Source organism: Mirounga angustirostris, unplaced genomic scaffold, assembly GCF_029215605.1.
Source record: "Mirounga angustirostris isolate CCGP_5_RB_7025 unplaced genomic scaffold, mMirAng1.0.hap1 SCAF_6, whole genome shotgun sequence".
NCBI classification, from domain to species: Eukaryota; Metazoa; Chordata; class Mammalia; order Carnivora; family Phocidae; genus Mirounga; species Mirounga angustirostris.
The window spans coordinates 52416057-52439424 of NW_026991714.1; the positions used below are offsets into that span (position 1 = coordinate 52416057).

The following is a 23368-nucleotide window of genomic DNA, read 5'->3' on the forward strand; positions in this document are numbered from 1 at the left end:
TGGACCAAAATCTCTCCTGCATCTAACAGAATCTAGCCTAATAGTAGCAGAGACTAGGAATAATCATCATTCTCCTCCCGCACCTCTCACCCACACACACACACACACCATTGAGGGTTATAAGTAAAGCAGCTATATAAAGAGAGAGAACTGAGTAAGTGTCACTTCTTACCCTCTTCTGCTTCATCCTCCTGTGGTGACAGTGGACCCCCTCCACTAGTGGGAGTGACTGGTTCCTCCTTCTCAGACTGTCGCTGTAGACTTACTACCTCATATATTGCATCTCCAGCATTGGTGTGCCCTTTTCCCTCAGACTGAGAAAGACATAAACATGTGATTCAATATTAGAAATGTGAAGGAAACGCTAAAAGATAGTATTTCAAGGTTCATTAAAAAGAAATGAAATTAAGAGTAGCATGTCATGTTTGATCTCCTGCATGTCTTAAGAAAACTTTTAAAGTGTGTTGTTCTCCACTTGATATCCTAAATGATTTATTCTTCTAGTATTATTATCTAGTATTATCTACTAAACATTGTGGGAGAAATTTCCTTTTTATCAAAAAAACCTGAAACACCAGATTCTAGGGCAGATATATAAGTAATGCTAGATTTCTAGGACTGACTACACCTTGCACTGAGATACATCCGTCAAGTATTTCATGGGAGCAGATCGTTCTTACTTTATAAATGGTTTACATTCTATGGCCCTTTTCTAAGGAGGAAAAAATAAGCCAATTGCCAATTAAACTAGCATAGCCTACAAAGCCCTAGAGAACCCGGCCCCTTCCTCTCTTTCCAGTCTCAGTTCACACCTACAGTTTGTTACTACATTCCAACCACTCTGGCCTTGTTTCAGTTCCAGGAACTTTAAATTCTTTTCCAACTCAAGACCCTGGGACATCCTTTTCTCTCTGCCAATACAGCCTTTCTAACTCCCATCAGTCTTAGATCTTTATTTTTAATGTCACTCCTACAAACTATCTAAGTTAATTTCCTCATGTTTTTGATACTTTTCATTCCCTGTCCTTCCCCTTCATGGCATTACCACAATGTAATTACACATTTATTATTATATTTATTTGTTTAATGGCAATCTTGCCACAAGACAGAAGCATCATAACGGCAAGGACTGTGCTGATTCTTCCGTCAGAAATAATATAGCACCTGACACAGAGTAGGCCCTCAACAAATACCAGCAGAACAAATGGCTAGACTAATACTACAACATATGAACTTTGTAATCAACTAACCTGGATCTGAACTCAAATTTTACTACTAATAAGTGTGCAGTCTTGGACAAATTACTTAATTTTGCTGAGTCACAGTATCTGTACCAACTAATTCATGGTTGATTCATTCAAAGTATCTTAAATACTCTGGACATTTATCAAAGTACCTGAAACAAATTTTTAATAATAATAACAACACTTACTGTTGTTATTATCATTATTTCAAAGTTTATAGGACGCTAGGCTCTAAAAAACACAAAATAAGAATAATATAGGGCATATGTGGAGATAAAATTATCTCTAATATCTACCAGTACTATAATCCATTTAAATTATAAAAATATAACTACTAATTATTCACTGCTTTAAGAATTAATTCTGAACCCCAAACTGAATTTTAGGTGCATCTTCAAATCAATTAGCAAATAATAAAAGTTAAAAATTATCCATTAAAAAAAGAAGACGGCCATGAAAAGTTACTAGGTTTAAACCAATCAAATTTTTATTGCATTTCTACTCTACTCAAGAAACAGAGACCTCAATCCCTAGAGCAATCACTAAAATTATCATATAAGGCAATATAGTAAAAATGAAATAATAACTAAATGTTCAAATAATTCAAAAGTTGTCAGGAAAGGAGAAACAAAGAAACAAAAACAGAAAACAAATAATAAAATGACAGATCTAAATTCAAACATATAAATAGTTATATTAAACATAAATGACCTAAACATACCAATTAAAAGACAAAAATTGTCAGATTATATTAAAAACAAGACACCATTGCATTCTCTAAAAAAGAAAAACTTTAAATATAATAAAATAGGTAAGTTAAAGTAAAATGGGGGAAGAAGCTATACCATGAAAACACTAATCAAAAGAAAACTGAAGGGGCACCTGGGTGGCTCAGTCGTTAAGCGTCTGCCTTTGGCTCAGGTCATGGTCCCAGGGTCCTGGGATTGAGCCCCGCATCCGGCTCCCTGCTCCGCGGGAAGCCTGCTTCTTCCTCTGCCCCTCCCCCTGCTCATGCACTTGCTCTCTCTCTCTCAAATAAATAAAATCTTTAAAAAAAAAAAAAAAAGAAAACTGAAGAGACTCTATCAATATAAGACAAAGTAGACCACCACGCAAGACAAAAATCACTAGGAATAAAGAAGGTCGTTGAACAATGTTAAAAGAATCAATTCAACAAGAACACAAAAGCATCTTGTAAGTAACGTCACCTAACAGCTAAACAATATAAAGACTTGATGGAAATGAAAGGAGATGGACAAACCCACATTTATAACTGGAGATTTCACATTCCTCTCACAATAATCACAAAAAAGTATACAAAAATACTTCAAGGTTATAGAAGAATTGAACATCAACAACAGGATCTAGTATTTATAGATCACTGCACAACCCAAAGGCAGACTACACATCCTTTTCAAATGCACATGGAACTTTCTCCAAGACAAACCATTTCCTGGGTTATAACACAACCTTTAAGAAAGTTTTAAAAACTGAATTGTAAAAAATATGTTTAGTTAGCACAGTACAATTAGAATCAACAAGAGAAATATATCCGAAAAATCTCCAAATACTTAAAAATAAAGCAACACACTTTCAAATAATCCATGGATCAAAGTGAAAGAGAAATGTTCAAATTACAAAATATTCTGAACTCAGCAAAAATGAAAATAAAACAAATAAAAATTAGTAATACATCTAAACAGTAGAGATTTAGAGCTCTAAGTGCTTCTATTACAAAAGAAACACCCCAAAATCAGTAATCTAACTTTCTACTTTAAAAAACAAGGAAAAGAGATGCAAAATAACACAAAGTAAGCAGAAAGAAGGAAATAAACAGAACAAATCAATAAAATCCAACGGTAGTTCTTTTTTTTTTTTTAAAGACTTTATTTATTTATTTGAGAGTGAGAGAGAGCGAGAGCACACAAGTGTGGGGGAAGGGCAGAAGAAGAGGGAGAAGCAGACTCCCTGCTGAGCAGGGAGCCTGTAGTGGGGCTCCATCCCAGCACCCTGGGATCATGATCTCAGCCAAAGGCAGACGCTCAACCAACTGAGCCACCCAGGCGCCCCCCAAAAGGTAGTTCTTAGCAAAGATCAATAAAATGATAAACCTCTAGCTAAACTGACCAAGCAAAAAAGAAGGTACAAATTACTGATAAACAGGAAAAAAGTGTATATCGCTTGTACAGACCCATGATAGCAAAAGGAATAATGCAAATAGCCCTACACATATTAATTGGACAGCTTAGATAAAATGGACCAATGCTCTGAAAGCTAAAGAATACCCACACTTCCCCAAGAAGAAATATATGACCTGTATTAAAGAAATTGAATCTGTAATTTAAAACCTTTCTGAAATGAAAACTTCAGGCCCATACTGTTTCAATGACAAATTCTACTAAATATTTAAAGAAATAACAACACCAATACTATAAAAATAAAAATAGGGGCGCCTAGGTGGCACAGTTGGTTGAGTATCCAACTCTTGATTTTGGCTCAGATCATGACCTCAAGGTCATGAGATCGAGCCCTGTATCGGACTCCGCACTCAGCAGGAGTCTGCTTGAGATTCTATCTCTCCTTTTCCTCTGCCCCTTCCCCTCTCAAATAAATCAAGAAAATATAAAAAAGGGATTCTCAATTCATTATATAAGGCCATTTCTCTAATATCAAAACTAAGGAAGGTATTACAAGCAAAAAAAAAATCGCAGACCAATATCCCTCATAAAAAATAGGCAAAAATCCTCAATCAAATATTAGCAAATAAAATCCAGCAACATAGCTTATAGATATAGATATATATCAAAACCAGTGATGTTTATCTGGGAACTGCAACAATAGTTCAACACTGAAAAAAATCAATATAATTCAACATATTCAGACTAAAGAAGAAAGACCACGTATCAGCGGATACAGAAAGGTATTTGAGAAAATTCAGCGTTCATTCATTCATGTCAAAGGCTTTCAGTAAACTAGGAATACAAAGGAGTTTTCTTAACCTGATAAACAGTATCTATGATAAACCTACAATTAACATCACACTTAATGGTAAAAGACTAAATGCTTTCCTCCTAAGACTGAGAACACAACAAAGACATAGACTCTCACCGCTCCCACTCAATATCATACAGAAGTCCTAGCTAGTGCAATAAAGCAAGAAAAAGAAAGAAAAGGCACACAGATTGGAAAGGAAGAAGTAAAACAGTTCTTATTTACAAACAATGTAAACCCTTGTCAGGAGTCAATAAACTTTTTCTATAAAAAGCTAGATAGGAAATATTTTAAGCTTTGCAAGCCATATGGTCTCAATCACAACTACTCAACTTTGTTGTTGTGGATAAGTGTTACAACACTGGTAAAATATTTCATGTGCACTTAGTTTACTATGGAAGCATAATTTTCTCTACTATGATAATCTCATGTAGACCTAAACATTATATCCACCAAATGAGTTTCAAAATGAGATTTTTTTAATAAAAAATACTTATTTCTAGTATTCACTTATTTTTAGAGAACTAAAAATCTGTGTGTAAAATAAATTGTTTGGTTCATGTTAGAATTAATTAGAGCACTTTGAAACATGTAAATACATGGTAGGTGCTCAATAAATGTGGTTGACTAAACCACGTTACAAAGATTCTTCACACTCATTCAAATAAACTCTAATTGTTTAAAATTGTGTACTATCATCAAATACAAAGAACGATAATGCTCATATCTCTTTAGAATGGGGTCCGGGAATCTGGGTTTTTTAAAGAGCCAAAAATGATTCTGATGAAAAGCTAAATTGTGAACCACTGCCTCTAAGAACTCTTGTTTTTAATAAAAATGTCTGTGTTCAAAAAATCACAAATCATATAACAATCAGATAGTCTCACTAAACTGCAAATATATATAATAACATGGAAAAAATACATTTGCAAGTAGCTTCTGTTTGACTTTACACAAGTGAAGGTAAAGAAAGCCAATCCTATACAAAACTGTTGAGTTAGGAAAACATTTGCCTTCCACAGCTTTTTATTTTCCCACAACCATGTAAGTACCCCCCCAGCCTTGTTAATTTTCATCTTTCTGCAATTAGAACAGTTATTCCTATTCAGTTACTTACTCTTACTTTTTCCCAGTTTTATTGAGCTATAATTGAAATACAACACTGTATAAGTTTAAGGTGTACAACATAATGATTTGATACATTACATATATTGTGAAATAATTTCTACAATAAGTTTAGTTACTATCCATCACCTCACATAGTTACTCTTGGTTATACTAACTGATTATAGTTTGATTTAAATAGGTTTAAATCAACATGAATCTTCAAAAGGTAATTTTCCTTTTGTGCTTTTAGACTGTTTAAAAAAAAAAAAAATCACAGGCCCAAAATGGCATCACTTAGACCAAGTTTCCAAACCAGTACTTAATACATAATCTAACTGCAGTTTCAACAATCCCCAGAAATGTAGCCTTAACTGGTTAGTCAGAAACTTTTCAATCCATACCAGTGAGTCTGCCACCTGGGTCCTCTCTACCCCACAAAGAAGGATAGGGTAATCTGCATGATAAGATACCTCCTTTCCGGGCGCCTGGGTGGCTCAGTCGGTTAAGCGACTGCCTTCAGCTCAGGTCATGATCCTGGAGTCCCGGGATCGAGTCCCGCATCGGGCTCCCTGCTCGGCAGGGAGTCTGCTTCTCCCTCTGACCCTCCTCCCTCTCATGCTCTCTGTCTCTCATTCTCTCTCTCGCAAATAAATAAATAAAATCTTTAAAAAAAAAAGATACCTCCTTTCCCCCTAGACAGTGGCCTGGCCTGGAACAACCCTTTTCTCTTACTAATAACTTTCTTGCCCCCACCATCCTATAAAAATCTTCCATTTTCTATAACTCTTTGAAGCATTCTACTAGATGGGGTGCTGCCCAATTCATGAACTGCTTAACAAAGCAAGTTAGATCTTCAAATTCGCTTGGTTCAATTTTGTTATTTAAAAGACTTGGTGGCAGTGGCAGGATCTGAAGCAAACTTTGGACAGCATTCAGGGAAAATGAGAAACGATGCAAACCCTTTGAGTTCATTGCCTTTCTCGTCATTTCAGAGGGCTGTGGGTAAGCCACTCTCAGTGTGAGAGCTGCCTTTTTGTTTGCACTCAAGCTCCTGATCTGAGTAGCTGTCCTTTACAGGCAGGTCAGCTTGAGCTGGCAGACGGTTATGCACAGAGTCCAAGTGAGCTGGCATATCTGCCCAGAGCCCACCCCAAACTGAACTGGCAATTCTGCCTAGAGCCCAGTCAAGATGGCAATTTTGCCCAGAGCCCAACTGAGCTGGCGGAAGGGTCTGCCCAGAATCATGCCCCCAAACCTTTGGACCACGGGTCCCTGGGTAGAAACCCTCAGCAAGGTTCTACAAGAATTGTCAATGGTGTGCACAGGGCCTTCTTGTGGCCAAGACGCAGTACTGCTAATATATTAAGGCACGTGTTTGTTCGTCTTGTTTTGTGTAAATAAAGGCTATTGCTAGCGGGGATCTTAGAGGCAAAAAGCCACAAAAACTGGTGGGTACAGGTCAAGCATTTAATGATTGTTAGAGCACATACCACCACTTCAAGAAGACTCCTGTGGTAGGATCAGCTGGTCACAGTAGGGTTAGATTAACACTAGGTCACCTGACAACCTCAAGAAAACTGTGCAGCAAAGTATACAGTAAAACACACAATCCCAACCCTGCAGCATACAACTTTTAGGTATTAGTTTGGCTCTGAGAAACCCAAAGACTTAGCTAATGGGACCCTCACATTCTAAAGAGTCAAGCACGCCTGCTTATTTTATGTCTAAGAACTACAGTCCTAGAAGTTGCAGATATCTAGCAAGATGAAAACATTTTATTAAAAATAACCTAGAATTTACAGTGGCCATTATGGGGAATGTTCCAATTAGACAAGATTGATTATTTAAAAAGTATAATTGAAAGTAAGGGTTCCCAAATTAAACAGAATGGGAGGCCTATTTTAGTTGATATGAAGAAGCTTCCAAAAGGCGTCAAGATTCCAAATTAGTCTCATTGAAAGATTCCTTACAAAAGGCTAATAAATTTAAAACACAAGCGGTATCTAAGACAAGACTGTAAGACTGGCATTATTCCTACTGCTCCCCTCTAGCCTTTTTTTTTATTTTTTTTATTTTTTTTATTCTTATGTTAATCCCCATACATTACATCATTAGTTTTAGATACCCTCTAGCCTTTTTAACCTGAAACTGTCTACTAATTTCTGTCAGAACTACCTTTACACTCTAAAGAGACTGTTACCTTTTAACATAAAACCACCTGAGGTTATAGGTGATCCTCTTCAGATATCTTCCACTTCTTGGTCAAAGACGGAGCTTCACAATAAAAACAAATTCTTAAAGTAGGATCCCCAAAAGCTTTTTTTTTTAAAATAGATTACCTCCCAGGCCTAGTCAAAGGGGAAAATAAAAATTCACATTATCCCATCCTTTTCAAAGCCAGAACCATTGGTTATTAATAATTTCACTCTTAGGAATAAGTCTTCTTTCTTGCCATCCCAATAACACAGCTTGGACTTTTTGCCTGCCTGGGACATACAGGTGGTTGTTTCTTTGGCTATCTTGTGGAGTGACTACCTCTTGTAAAAATAGTATCTTTTACACCTATTTGAGGATTTCTCTTGGGTCCGTGAGGTTGTTTAATACTTCCAGAAATCTTTTCTGTTTGTCCCAGCCAAAACCTGAAAGATATTTTTAAAAGATTTAATAACTATAATCAGAAATTTGGACAAACTGGAAAGCTGATACCTAGGGCCTAGGAGAAATTATTTTAGGCCTTCTTCCCTAAGCTAAATGTACCCAAAGGAAAAAAGGCATTCTCATGAATAGATGGGTTTATTAGTCCCGTGATATCATTTAGGCAGCTACAAAATTCGGTGAGAAATTAGAAACAGCTGTGCTTTCTTTACAAAACTAGTCTTTTTTTTTTTTTTAAGATTTTATTTATTTATTTGAGACAGAGAGAATGAGAGAGAGAGAGCACATGAGAGGGGGGAGGGTCAGAGGCAGAAGCAGGCTCCCTGCCGAGCAGGGAGCCCGATGCGGGACTCGATCCCGGGACTCCAGGATCATGACCTGAGCCGAAGGCAGTCGCTTAACCAACTGAGCCACCCAGGCGCCCCACAAAACTAGTCTTTACAGGACCAGAGATGTGGTTTCAAAAACAATTCAAAGACCACCAATCCTTTCCATTAATCCCAAAAATTTCCCTATTTATCTCAAAAGGCTTATAAATATTGTAAAAATTCTGACCTTAAGGAAATGAAAGTCCTTCTAGAAAATGGTTACATCCCCCCCCCCTTGCATTTAAAATGAAAAGTTTAATGTTCTACCAGGTCTTCTCTGAGAACTCTTTACCTAGCCAATCTCTTTAAAATGCAAATTGCAGGGAGGTAATTCTTATCAAGTAAAAAAAAGAAGGAAAGGCCATTTAAAACTTGACTTGCCAAGGACAAATACAAATCTTAAGTAGCTTCTCCACAAATATTAAAAGAAAGCTTTAGCCATCTATACCAATAACCTTAACCATCTACTAGAGAACCTCAGATCCAAATTTTATGACTAAAAGTTTATACTTAATGTCAGCGAGCCCTCTTGCTCAACCTCAGACTTAAACAGTTAAAACCAGAAACAGACAAGACTACTCAACAACTCATGCTCTAACCAAAACCCACTGTACTTATTTCTCATTACACTTTCAGATGGCACTGACAAAAAACATTTTGCAATGACTGGAACATTCCAACCATGAGAACAGAAAAGCCCTGATAGCAACCAAATGTCTAGAAGACCATATCCCACATGTCCACTTGCCTGCCCAGGATGTTGAGCTGAACACATACAGCCTCCACCCATGATCACACACTCTCTGCCTGCTCTTTTGCCAGGTGCCCCCGCCGAACCTCTTCCTATGAAACTCTAGGTGTCCATCTTGCCAGTGGACAGGCTGGTTGTTAAGGCTTGAGCCTGCCACCTCCCCAGCTGCTAGAACCCGAAATAAATTTCTCCCTTTCTCTTCTCCAAACCTTTGTCTCTTGAGTTACTGGCTTCTCTTGTGACAAGTTTATTCAGGTTTGTTCAGCAATAGTGTTAGCAAACCCAGCCAGGTGCTATCCTACTGATTTATCCAGCCTCAATGGGATTCCCTGGGACAGCTGGCTGAGGCAGCATGCCAGAGCTCATCAGTTGATGGGGTGGACAATGTCGTTGGCTAAGAGCTGACCCATTCCTTTCCTGAGTGAGTGGCTGTGACAGATACTTTGGTAACACTTATTTCATGGTAGTGATTTTAAAATAGAAGCTAATAAGGTCTGCATCTATCTGCATGTTCACGTGTGTCTATGTATGTGTTCTATATGTGTTTCTACCTCTGGAAGGAATTAATTTGTAAAACAGCTCTGTTTAGCTGGTTTGAAGGCAAGCACTTATAAGAATTGGTCATTCAGAAACTAACCCAAATGCTTTCCAAGTTCACATAATCTGGAAAAATACTTGATATAAAAGCTAGTTTGAAAAAGGGGACAGAAAATTTGAAGAAATAATAGCTAAAAACTTCCCAAATCTGGGGAAGGAAACAGAAATCCAGATCCAGGAGGCACCAAAAGCCCCCCCAAAAAAGAAACCCAAGGAGATCACACCAACATACTTAGTAGTTAAAATGGCAAAAAGTAAAGAGAGAGAATTTTAGGGGCACCTGGGTGGTGCAGTCAGTTGAGCATTTGACTCTTAGTTTCGGCTCAGGTCATGATCTCGGGGTTGTGGGATCCGACCCTGTGTCAGGCTCTGTGCTCAGCATGGAGTCTCCTTGAGACCCTCTCTCCGTCTCCCTCTGCCCCTCCCCACCACTCACTCTCTAAATAAATAAATAAATAAATAAATAAATAAATAAATAAATAATCTTTTAAAAGAGAGAGAGAATTTTATTTTTTTATTTTATTTTATTTATTTTATTTTTTTTTAAAGATTTTATTTATTTATTTGAGACAGAGAGAATGAGAGACAGAGAGCATAAGAGGGAGGAGGGTCAGAGGGAGAAGCAGACTCCCTGCCGAGCAGGGAGCCCGATGCAGGACTCAATCCCGGGACTCCAGGATCATGACCTGAGCCGAAGGCAGTCGCTTAACCAACTGAGCCACCCAGGCGCCCGAGAGAGAGAATTTTAAAAGCAGCAACTGAAGACACTTACATAAAAGGAAATCCCATAAGACTTTCAGCAAATTTTTCAGCAGAAACTGCAGGCCAGAAGGGACTGGGCTGATATATCTAAAATGCTGAAAGAAAAAAACCTGCACCAAGAATACTCTGTCCAGCTACACTATCATTCAGAATAGAAGGACAGAGTTTCCCAAACAAACAAAAGTTAAAGCAATTCACCACCACTAAACAATCACTACAAGAAATGTTAAAGGGTACTCTTTGAGTGGCCCTAAGTAGAAGAAAAATAGGATGCACAAAAGTAGCAAAATTAAGTATATCTATATAAATCAGTCAAAGGACTCACGAAATAAAAGAATGTAAAGTATGATACCATATACCTAAAACATGGGAGGGGAGGAGTAAAAAATGGGTTCAAATTTAAGTGACCATAAACTTAATATAGACTGCTATAGGCAGAAGATGTTATAAATAAACCTAATGGTAACCACAAATCAAAAACTGATAATAAATATGCAAAAAATAAAGAGGAAGGAATCCAAGTATATCACTAAAGGAAGGCAGCAAACCATGAAAGGAGAGAACAAGAGAAGAAAAAAAAAGAAAACTACAAAAACAACCATAAAACAAGTAACAATATGACAGTAAGTACGTAATTACTTTGAATATAAATGGACTAAACACTCCAATCAAAGGACACAAAGTGACAGAATAGATAAAAAGCATGACCTATCTATATGCTGCCTACAAGAGACTCATTTCAGACCTAAAGACACATGCAGATTGAAACTAAAGGGATGGGGGCGCCTGGGTGGCTCAGTTGGTTAAGCATCTGCCTTCGGCTTGGTCATGATCACAACATCCTGGGATCAAGCCCCACAGCAGGCTCCCAGCAGGCTCCCTGCTTAGTGGGGTGGTCTGGTTCTCCCTCTGCCTCTGCCCCTCCACCTGCCTGTGCTCTCTCTGTCAAATAAATAAATAAAATCTTAAAAAAAAGAAAAGAAAAGAAAAGAAAAGAAACTAAAGGGATGGAAAAGCAGTTATCATGCAAATGGCTATCAAAAGAAAGACAGGTTAGGCAACACTTACATCAGACAAACGAGATTTTAAAACAAAGACTATAACAAGAGACAAAGAAGGGCACTACATAGTAATAAAGAGGACAATCCAACAAAAAGATATAACAATTGTAAATATGTATGCACCCAACATAGGAGCGCCCATATACATAAAGCAGCTAATAACAAACATAAAAGAAGTAATCGCCAGTAATACAATAATAGTAGGGGACTTTAACTCCCCACTTACATCAGTGCATAGATCATGCAAACAGAATATCAACAAGGAAACAGTGACTGTCATATTGGACCAGAAGTACCTAACAGATATATTCAGAACATTCCATCTTAAAACAACAAAATAAATATTCTTTTCAACTGCAAATGGAACTTTCTCCAGAACAGATCACATATTAGGCCACAAAATAAGCCTCAATAAATTAAAAAAATGGAAGTCAGGGGCACCTGCCTGACTCAGTCCATGAAGCTGTCTACTCTTGATTTCAGCTTAGGTCATGATCTCAGGGTTATGGGATCAAACCCCAAGGCAGACTCTGTGCTCAGCACAGAATCTACTTGAGGTTCTCTCTCTCCCTCTCCCTTTGCCCCTCCCCCCACTCACGCATTTTCTCTTTCAAATAAATAAAATCTTAAAAAAAAAAGATCAAGGGGCGCCTGGGTGGCTCAGTCGTTAAGCGTCTGCCTTCGGCTCAGGTCATGATCTCAGGGTCCTGGGATCGAGCCCCGCATCGGGCTCCCTGCTCAGCGGGGAGTCTGCGTCTCCCTCTCCCTCTGCCTCTCCCCACTGCTCCTACTCTCTCTCTCTCTCTGTCTCAAATGAATAAAAAAAAAAAATTCTTAAAAAAAAAAAAAAAAAGATCAAAGTCCTAGCATGCATTTTTTCCAATCATAATACTATACTATAAAACCAGAGATCAACCACATGAAAAAGTATGGAAAGAACACAAATACATGAAGGTTAAGTAACATGCTACTAAACAATAAATGGGAAAACTAAGAAATCAAAGAGGAAATGAAAAAATACATGGAGATGAATGAAAATGAAAACACACAATCCAAAATCTTTGGGAGGCAGCAAAAGCTGTTCTAAGAGGCCTAACTCAAGAAGCAAGAAAAATTTATGGAACCAGAAAAGACCCCAAATAGCTAGAGGAATGTTAAAAAAGAAAAGCAAAGCTGGCGGCATCACAATTCCGGACTTCCAGCTCTATTACAAAGCTGTCATCATCAAGACAGTATGGTACTGGCATAAAAACAGACACATAGATCAATGGAACAGAATAGAGAGCCCAGAAATGGACCCTCAACTCTGTGGTCAACTAATCTTTGACAAAGCAGAAAAGAATGTCCAATGGGAAAAAGACAGTCTCTTCAACAAATGGTGTTGGGAAAATTGGACAGCCACATGCAGAAGAATGAAACTGGACCGTTTCCTTACACCATACACAAAAATAGACTCAAAATGGTTGAAAGACCTAAATGTGAGACAGGAGTCCATCAAAATCCTAAAAGAGAACACAGGCAGCAACCTCTTCGACCTCAGCCACAGCAACTTCTTCCTAGAAACATCACCAAAGGCAAGGGAAGCAAGGGCAAAAATGAACTATTGGGACTTCATCAAGATAAAAAGCTTTGTACAGCAAAGGAAACAGTCAACAAAACCAAAAGACAACCGACAGAATGGGAGAAGATATTTGCAAATGATGTATCAGATAAAGGGCTAGTATCCAAAATCTATAAAGAACTTATCAAACTCAACACCCAAAGAACAAAGAATCCAATCAAGAAATGGGCAGAAGACGTGAACAGACATTTCTGCAAAGACATCCAAATGGCCAACAGACACATGAAAAAGTGCTCAACATCGCTTGGCATCAGGGAAAGCCAAATCAAAACCTCAATGAGAAACCACCTCACACCAGTCAGAATGGCTAAAATTAACAAGTCAGGAAACAACAGATGTTGGTGGGGATGCGGAGAAAGGGGAACCCTCCTACACTGTTGGTGGGAATGCAAGCTGGTGCAACCACTCTGGAAAACAGTATGGAGGTTCCTCAAAAAGTTGAAGATAGAGCTACCATATGATCCAGCAATTGCACTACTGGGTATTTACCCCAAAGATACAAATGTAGGGATCTGAAGGGGTACGTGCAACCCGATGTTTATAGCAGCAATGTCCACAATAGCCAAACTGTGGAAAGAGCCAAGATGTCCATTGAGAGATGAATGGATAAAGAAGATGTGGTGTATATATATATATATATATATATATATATATACACACACACACACACATACACACACACACAATGGAATATTATGCAGCCATCAAAAGGAATGAGATCTTGCCATTTGCAATGACGTGGATGGAACTGGAGGGTGTTATGCTGAGTGAAATAAGTCAATCAGAGAAAGACATGTATCATATGACCTCACTGATATGAGGAATTCTTAATCTCAGGAAACAAACCGAGGGTTGCTGGAGTGGAGGTTGGGGTGGGAGGGATGGGATGGCTGGGTGATAGACACTGGGGAGGGTATGTGCTATGGTGAGCGCTGTGAATTGTGCAAGACTGTTGAATCAAGGATCTGTACCTCTGAAACAAATAATACATTATATGTTAAGAAAAAGAAAAGAAAAAGATAGCAGGAGGGGAAGAATGAAGGGGGGGAAATCAGAAGGGGAGACGAACCATGAGAGATGATGGACTCTGAAAAACAAACTGAGGGTTCTAAAGGGGAGGGGGGTGAGAGAATGGGTTAGCCTGGTGATGGGTATTAAAGAGGGCACGTTCTGCATGGAGCACTGGGTGTTATGCACAAACAATGAATCATGGAACACTACATCAAAAACTAACGATGTAATGTATGGTGATTAACGTAACAATAAAAAAATTTAAAAAAAAAAAAGAAAATTTTCAAATAAACAACCTAACCTCACACCTAAAGGTTCTAGAAAAAGAACAAACAAAACCAAAACCAGTAGAAGAATAAAGATTAGAGCAGAAATAAACAATACAGAAACTAAATTTTTAAAAAATAGAATGTATCAATGAAAACAGGAGGCGGTTCTTTGAAAAGATCAACAAAATTGAGAAACCTCTAGCCAGACCCATCAAAAGACAGAGAGAGAGAGAGAGAGAAAGGAGATTCAAAATCAGAAATGAAAGGAGAAATAACAACCAACACCACAGAAATACAAAGGATTATAAGAGAATATTATGAAAATTATATCTCAACAAATGGGACAACCTAAAAGAAATGGATAAATTTCTAGAAAAATATAACCTCCCAAAACTGAATCAGGAAGAAATAGAAAATTTGAACACACAAATTACCAGCAATGAAATTGAATCAGTAATCAAAACACTCCCAACATACAAAAGTCCAAGACCAGATAGCTTCCCAGGTGAATTCTACCAAATATTTAAAGAGTTACTACCCATTCTTCTCAAACTATTCCAAAAAACAGAAACAAAAGAAAAGCATTCAAATACATTCTATGAGGCCAAGCATTACCCTGATGCCAAAACCAGATAAAGACACTGAAAAAAAAAAAAGAAGAAAGAAAGAAAGAAAGAAAGAAAGAAAGAAAGAAAGAAAGAAAGAAAGAAAGAAAGAAAGAAATCTATAAGGCCAATATCTCTGATGAACAGCATGCAAAATTCCTAAACAAAATATTAGTGAACAGAATCCAACAATATATAAAAAAAATCATTCCACAATCAAGTGGAATTTATTCCTAGGATGCAAGGGTGGTTCAATATTTGCAAATCAATCAATGTTATACATCACATCAACAAGAGAAAGCAGGAAAGCCAAATCATCATTTCAAGAGATGCATATAAAGCATCTGAAAAAGTAAAACATCCATTCATAATAAAAACCCTCAACAAAGTAAGTTAAGAGGGAACGTACCTCAATACAATAAAGACCATATGTGAAAAGCCCACAGCAAGCATGAAACTCAATGGGGGAAAACAGAGTCTTTCCCCAAGATCAGGAACAAGAAAAGGATGTCCACTCTCACCACTTTTATTCAACATAGTATTGGAAGTCCTAGCCACAGCAATCAGACAACAAAAAGAAATAAAAGGCATCCAGATCAGTAAGGAAGGAGTAAAATTTTCACTATTTGCAGATGACATGATACTCTGCATAGAAAACCCTCAACACTCCACCAAAAGACTACTAGAGCTCATAAATGAATTCAGTAAGCTCACAGGATACAAAATCAATATACAGAAACCCACTGCATTTCTTTATGCTAATAATGAAGTAGCAAAAAGAGAAACCAAGAAAACAATCCCATTTACAATGACACCAAAAATAATAAAATACCTAAGAATAAACTTAACCAAGGAGGTGAAAGACCTGTACTCTGAAAATGCTAAAATGCTGATGAAAGAAACTGAAGGCAACACAAACAGAAAGATATTCCATGCTCAGGGATTGGAAGAACAAATATTGTCAAAATGCCCATACTACCCAAGGCAATCTACACATTTAATGCAATCCCTATCAAAAGACCAACAGCACTCTTACAAATAATCTTAAAATTTGTATGGAACCACATAAGACCCTTGAAGAGCCAAAGCAATCTTGAAAAAGAACAAAACTGGAGGTGTCACAATCCCAGATATCAAGACATACTACAAAGCTATAGAAATCAAAACAGTATGGCATTAGCAAAAAAAACAGACACACAGATCAATGGAACAGGACAGCCCAGAAATAAACCCCAATTATGTGGTTAATTAATCTTCAACAAAGGAAGCAAGAATATGCAATGGGAAAAAGTCTCTTCAATAAATAGTGCTGGGAAAACTGGTCAGCTACACACAAAAGAAGGACACTGGACCACTTTCTTACACCATATACAAAAATAAATTCAACTGGATTAAAGACATAAATGTTGAGACCTGAAGCCATAAAAATTCTAGAAGAGAACATAAGGCAATAATTTTTCTGACATCAGCCATAGCAACTTTTTTCTAGATGGTCCCCAAGGCAAAGGAAACAAAAGCAAAAATAAACCATTGGGACTACGTTAAAATAAAAAGCTTCTGCACAGTGAAGGAAACAAAACTAAAAGGCAACCTTAGGAATGGAAAAAGATATTTGCAAATGACATATCTGATAAAGGGTTAGTATCCAAAATATATAAAGAATGGATACAACTCAACACCCAAAAAACAAATAATCCAATTAAAAATGGGTAGAAGACATGAACAGATATTTCTCCAAAGAAGACATACAGATGGCCAACAGACATGTGAAATGATGTTCATCATGACTTATAACCAGGGAAATGCAAATCAAAACCACAATGACATATCACTTCACACTTGTCAGAAAGGCTCAAATCAAACGCACAAGAAATAACAAGTGTTGGTGAGGATGAGGAGAAAAAGGAACCCTTGTGCACTTTGGCCAGAATGCAAAATGGTATAGCCACTGTGGAAAACAGTATGGAAGTTCCTCAAAAAATTAAAAACAGGATTGCCATATGATCCAGTAATTCCGCTACCAGGTATTTCCCACAGAATACCAAAACACTAATTTGGAAAGATATAAGCACGTGTTTATTACAGCATTATTTGCGATAGCCAACATATGGAAGAAGCCCAAGTTTCCACGGATAGATGAATGGATAAAGAAGAGGTGGTATGTATATACAATGGAATATTGCTCAGCCATAAAAATGAATGAAATCTTGTCAGGGGCAACAACATGGATGGATCTGGAAGGTATAATATAACGCTAAGTGAAATAGGTCAGTCAGAGAAATATGATTTTACTCATGTGGAATTTAAGAAACAAATACCATATGATTTCACTCATATGTGGAATTTAAGAAACAAAACAAATGGACAAAGAACAAAAACAAGCCAAAAAACAGATTCTTAACTACACAGAACAGATGGTTACCAGAGGGGAGGTGGGTAGAGAATGGGTGTAACAGGTGAAGGGGATTCAGAGTACACTTACCATGATGAGCACTGAGTAATGTACAGAATTGTTGAATCACTGTATTGTACACCTGAAACTAATATAATACCCTACGTTAACTATACTGGAACTTAAAAAAAAAAAAAAAAGACAAAGAAATGGAAGGAAGGGAGAAAGGGAGGGAGGAAGGGAGGGAGGAAGAAGAGAATTTGATTTCTCCTGTCAACCTGATTCTTAGTCCAACTAAAAGGACCTTGAAGGGCACAGGAAATTCTTCCACCTCAACAATAGTTTCCCCAAGTCTTTATGGTCACTTAAAACCTAAAAAAGTTTGGCTAAGTTAAATAATGAGTTAAGTTAAATTTATTAAATGTCTAGATCATTTCCAAGTAAGACAAAATTACTAAAACATTAATTAATAAACATGTTTATCTACTTGTGACTGCTTCTTACAGAGAAACTAAAGATATTTGGATACGTCAATGCTACATTTTAAAAAAGGCACATGCTTCTAGAAATTTTAAAATGTATTCATAGATTTGCAAATTAAAAAAATTCTGATATGACAGAACATGCACCATTGCTTACTTAGTAGTTTTCGCTAAAAATTAAGGTTTCTAAGGGTTAAAAATTCTAATATATGTAATTAAAACTACTAAGAATAATAAGAAAAACATCAGCATATACCAGGAAAGTAAGATATTTTCAGTTAAAAAAACAAAGGGGGGCACAAGAAATAGAGATACATTTTTTGCTAAGGAGAAAAACAGTTATTTTGTCCTAAAATGAGGCTGATTTTTAAAAAACAGAACAAAATCAGAATTTAGAAAAAACTGTAGGTTTGGGGGGGAAAAAAGGTTAAAAAAATTTTAGGGGCTCCTGGGTGCCTCAATTGGTTGAGCATCTGCCTCTTGATTTTGGCTCAGGTCATGAGCTCGGGGTCCTGATATCCAACCCCACATCAGACTTCATGCTCAGTGTGGAGTCTGCTTCTCTCCTTTTCTGTCTCCCTCTGCCCCTCCCCCCATTCGTATGTGCTCTCCCTCACTCTAAAATAAATAAAATCTTTAAAAAATAATAATTTTCATGTGTCATCTAACTGGCTAACATTCAAATAAATTTATTTTTAAAAATAAGCTCTATTAAAAAAATAAAAATAAGCGTTATTATCAAAATTGAGCTGGTATAAAATTAAAATTCAGTTTTCTCTGTTAAAAAGACAAAAGTTTTCAGGGCATGTGGGTGGCTCAGTTGTTATGGTGTCTCACTCTGACCTCATGGGGTTGTGGGATCAACCCCTGCCTCAAGCTCCATGATCAGCCAGAAGTCTACTTCTCTCCTTCTCCCTCTCCCCTTGCCCCTCCCACACTCGCTTGCAGGCCCGGGCACATTCTGTCAAATAAATAAATCTCTTAAAAAAAGACAAAATTTTCTTGGACTTTGGTCTGCTGTGGATAATTGCATAAGTTTCTTTACCTTTTAAATATTAAGTTTTCTAATGATCTGTGATCCTATTTGGATAAGTGTTTAAAACCTTTTTTGAGGGCGCCTGGGTGGCTCAGTTGGTTAAGCGACTGCCTTTGGCTCAGGTCATGATCCTGGAGTCCCGGGATCGAGTCCCGCATCGGGCTCCCTGCTCGGCAGGGAGTCTGCTTCTCCCTCTCCCGCTCCCCCCTCTTGTGCTCTTTCTCTCTCTCACTCTCTCTCTCGAATAAATAAATAATATCTTTAAAAAAATAAATAAATAAATAAATAAATAAATAAATAAATAAAACCTTTTTTGATATTTTTGACAAAATTTCCAAAATGAAACTCTTTTAAAAAAAAAAAAGTCTTTTGACCTGGAATATTCCAAAAGATTTATTAAACTAATTAGGCATATTTAACATACAAATTACATGGGAAATACTGTTAAATAATGCTAAGCCTTCTCTAGATTATATCTGTAAAATTGTGGCGCATCTGGGGCACCTGGGTGGCTCAGCTGGTTAAGCGTCTGCCTTTGGCTCAGGTCATGATCCCAGGGTCCTGGGATCAAGTTCTGAATCAGGCTCTCTGCTCAGCAGGGAGTCTGCTTCTCCCTCTCCCTCTGTGATCTCTCTCACTCTTGCTCTCTCTCAAATAAATAAATAAAATCTTTTTAAAAAAAAAAAGACTATGGTACATGTGAAGTCCACTCTGTTTCTGCAAAAATGGTCCCTCACTGCCAGAATTCTGCCATTCTAATGTCCTATGGCAACACTCTGCTTTGGAATTAAAAAAAAAAAAAATTAATATTGACAAATAATGATCATAAATTCCATAAATTCAATAAACAGGGTTATGGGAAGCCAACAAAGGCCACTTGGTTCTTCCTGGCTCCCTGCCAAACCCTATTTTCAGTGTTGGCGTTCCTTCACTCACCGTAGTACATTTAAGATGACTCAAATCATCAACAGACATTGGCGTAGACACTTCTATAAAATTTTAACATTCGGCACTGGACTTCATCAAACTGCCACTCAGTATGGGTTATCAATAGGTTCTTATTACTGTATAAGTATTTTCCAGATGGGTTAAAGCCTTTCCTTGCCACAAGGTTGAAAAAACACACAAAAAAAAACCCCACAAAAATAAACAAAAAAACCTGTTAAAAAATGTGTTTCCCACTTGGGGTGTACATTCCACTCTCTCCAGTGATCAAGGCACCCATTTCACTGGACAAATCATAGAAGCCTTAAGAAAAACCTTGCAAACTTCTCAAAATTCTATCACTATACAACCTTCTGCTCATCCCTCATTGTCTCATGCTATTATGACAACTACTGTTAAGTCTCTAATGTTTTTATGATTAAGCCTATAGGTTAAAGAAGCCTTCCTGGATCCTAACTCAAAGGACTAGAGATGTAGAGACTTCTAAAACAAACTGACAAGGAAGAGAAGTAGCTGAGATCAAGGTAGACTGCTTCCACCCAAAATGGCATATCAAGAATTCATACTTTAACATAAAACACTTTCTCCTTCTTTTCTTTTCCTTTACTCTGGTATTGACCTAGAAGGATGGCACCCTCATCTGTATCTCCCAGGCCACTGCTAAGGGTGGGACATGGGTTAGGGTCAGGGGAATCTCTTTTATTTCGGAGTAGGAGGAAATCTAACTGTGCTTCTAACTTTTCATAAGCAAAATAAGATATCTCATTGGTCGACTTCCCTAAATTCACATTATTGAGCTGAAAAAAAAACCTACCAGGAGGCTTTCTCAATTCAGGATTCACTCCTTTGGCAGGTTCCTAGTTCCCTGTTTAGAGATAAATGTAAATGACGCTATGATGAAGAACTTAATTATTAAAATTTTTACACAATCTGTTGCTAGGGCAATAGCAGCCCAACAAAGGTCCTTAGACTCTCCAGACAAAATTGTCCTCAATAGAATAGCTCTTGATCATCTTTCAGCTGAACAAGGAGGTGCCTGTGCAGCATCCAACAACTCCTGCTATGCTTGGATTAACACTTTGGGGAAAGCTAAAATGCAATCATATAAGAACAAGACACTTGGCTTAAAAAGGTGACTCCTTCCACGGGGTCCTTGACTTATTTGATTTTGACTGGTTTGGGTCTTAGGGATCTTAACTCTACAGCACATTCCATATATTGAGAATTATTCTACTTATACTAATCATAATAATCTCCCTGGTGCATTGTATTCTCTCAAAAGCTTTAAATGCAAGCTCACAGCCACTAACCGCCAAGCAAATGATCTCTTTAAGCCTGGAACATCTAAGGAACCAAGAAAATGACCAACTTAAAAAACACAAACCTAAAGCCATGACCTGTGAATATCCCACAGGTGAAGCAAAAATGTCATGACCTATGGATACCACACAAAGGAATAACAAAAACTGCTAGAACTTGATGTTGGTTACTGAGAGTGGCGCTAAGGCCTTCAATTTTGATCACATTTCTGTTAAGCTGAGAGTTTGATCAAAAGGGGGCAATTGTTAAAAAGAAAACCACAGACCCAAAATGGCATCACTTAGGCATTCTCCAAACCAAGACTTAACTGCAGTTTCAACTCCCTAGGAATGTAAGCTTTAACCAGAACATGTAATTTCCTGGTTAATACTAGGAAATTTACTGATAGGCCTCTTCTACTTCCCTTACTAGGGCAACCTTGCCTAAATAACACATTCATTGCTAATAAATGCCTTTCCTCTTTCTTTTTTTTTTAATGTCCTCTCTCTGCTTTTAAAAACTTTTCTCAAAAAACAAAAAACTTTTTTAATAAAATACATTTTTTAAAAAATTAAAATCTTTCTCGAGGTGCCTGGGTGGCTCAGTCAGTTGAGCATCCAACTCATGATTTCAGCTCTGGTCATGATATTGTGGGTCATCAGGCTCTGTGCTCAGTGGGGAGTCTGCTTGAGATTCTCTCTCTCCCTCTCCTGCCCCTCCCACCCACTCACACACATGTTCTCTCTCTTTAAAATAAATAAATCTTAAAAAAATATTAATATCTTTCTCTTATTTAACTTGGTGAAGCTTCCCACTGCTTGCTACATGGAACACTGCCCGACTCATGAATCGTTTAATAAAGTCAACTAGATCTTCAAATCTACTGGTCTGAATTTTGTTTTTTAACAACAGACATTATCTTATAGGCTAAAATATATTCTGCTTTCAATTTCTGCTATGCTCATAAACAATGACTCACGTATTTCCTCAAAGGGACTTATTTTAAGCACAACTTTGTGTCGTTATACTGCTGTGTTCCCTCCCTTTGCTAAACCCCACAGCATTCTATACATTATTTTCATTCAATATTTATCATATCCTTCTTTGTAAAATGGTGATTTTTATACATTTCTTTATTAATAGAAGGTGACACAGAGATCCTTTAGGAATAAGGATTATATTTTAAATACCTTATCCTCACTGTGACCACTACCACAGATATCATAAATTAATTTTGAATTAACTATAACAGACATGGAATTATTTCTGGTAAAATCCTTTTATGTAGCTCACTAATTCAAATGTCACAGAACTTTAGAGAAGGAAAAAAACCTCAGTAATAGTATTAAGCTACATTCTTATTTTATAACTAGGAAACCAAGGCTTATAGAGATAAAAGGACATCTAATAGAATTTTAAAAAATCATCTCTTAAGAACAAGCCTCAACTGAGATACTTATTTCATATACAAATTCAGAACACTTTTTTCATGTATTAAATTCAAAATACACACGATACACACTACATATCTATACAGGAGTAAGTGATTCCTTTTCAATCAAATGTAAAATTCAGTATGTCCTTTTAGGCCAGATGCTCCAATAACTAAATGTTACTTAATTTATTATTATTAGAGCTTTTAAATCTGCATAATAAGTAGCAACATTTTTTAGAAAATCTGTTCATCATGGTAATCAGATATGTAAATATAAATTATTTAAATTATTTAAACCTCACTAATTCTACAAAATATGCCTATCTCAAGAAATGTCAATCCGGGAGGAGGAGCAAGATGGTGGAGGAGTAGGAGACCTAAATTTTGTCTGGTCCCAGGAATTCGGCTAGATAGGGATCAAACCATTCTGAACACCTACGAACTCAACAAGAGATTGAAGAAAAGAATAGCAACAACTCTCTGAACAGAAAAGCGACCACTTTCTGGAAGGTAGGACGTGCGGAGAAGTTAATCTGAAGCCATATTCAGGAAGATAGACTGCAGGGGAGGGGGCCTCCGTCAGCTGCTACCGGCAAGTGATAGAGCCACAGAGCACAAAATCGGAACATTTAGAAGTCTGCTCCACTGAGGGACGTCGCTCCAGTGGCTAAGTCGGGGGTGGAACCCTTGCGGGACAGTGTGGTCTCAGGACCCTCGGGGTCACAGAAAGACCGGGG

At 37.3% G+C, this 23368-nt stretch overlaps 1 protein-coding gene across 5 annotated transcripts in view; it reads right to left on the minus strand.

Moving 5' to 3' along the window:
* Nucleotides 1-23368, minus strand: part of RABGAP1L (RAB GTPase activating protein 1 like) — a 773530-nt gene that overhangs the window by 592621 nt on the left and 157541 nt on the right. For all 5 annotated transcript variants that reach the window (XM_064594288.1, XM_064594291.1, XM_064594289.1 and 2 more), the window contains exon 11: nucleotides 173-314. In XM_064594288.1, coding sequence (XP_064450358.1) covers nucleotides 173-314 — 142 coding nt within the window. The remainder of the gene's footprint in view (nucleotides 1-172; nucleotides 315-23368) is intronic.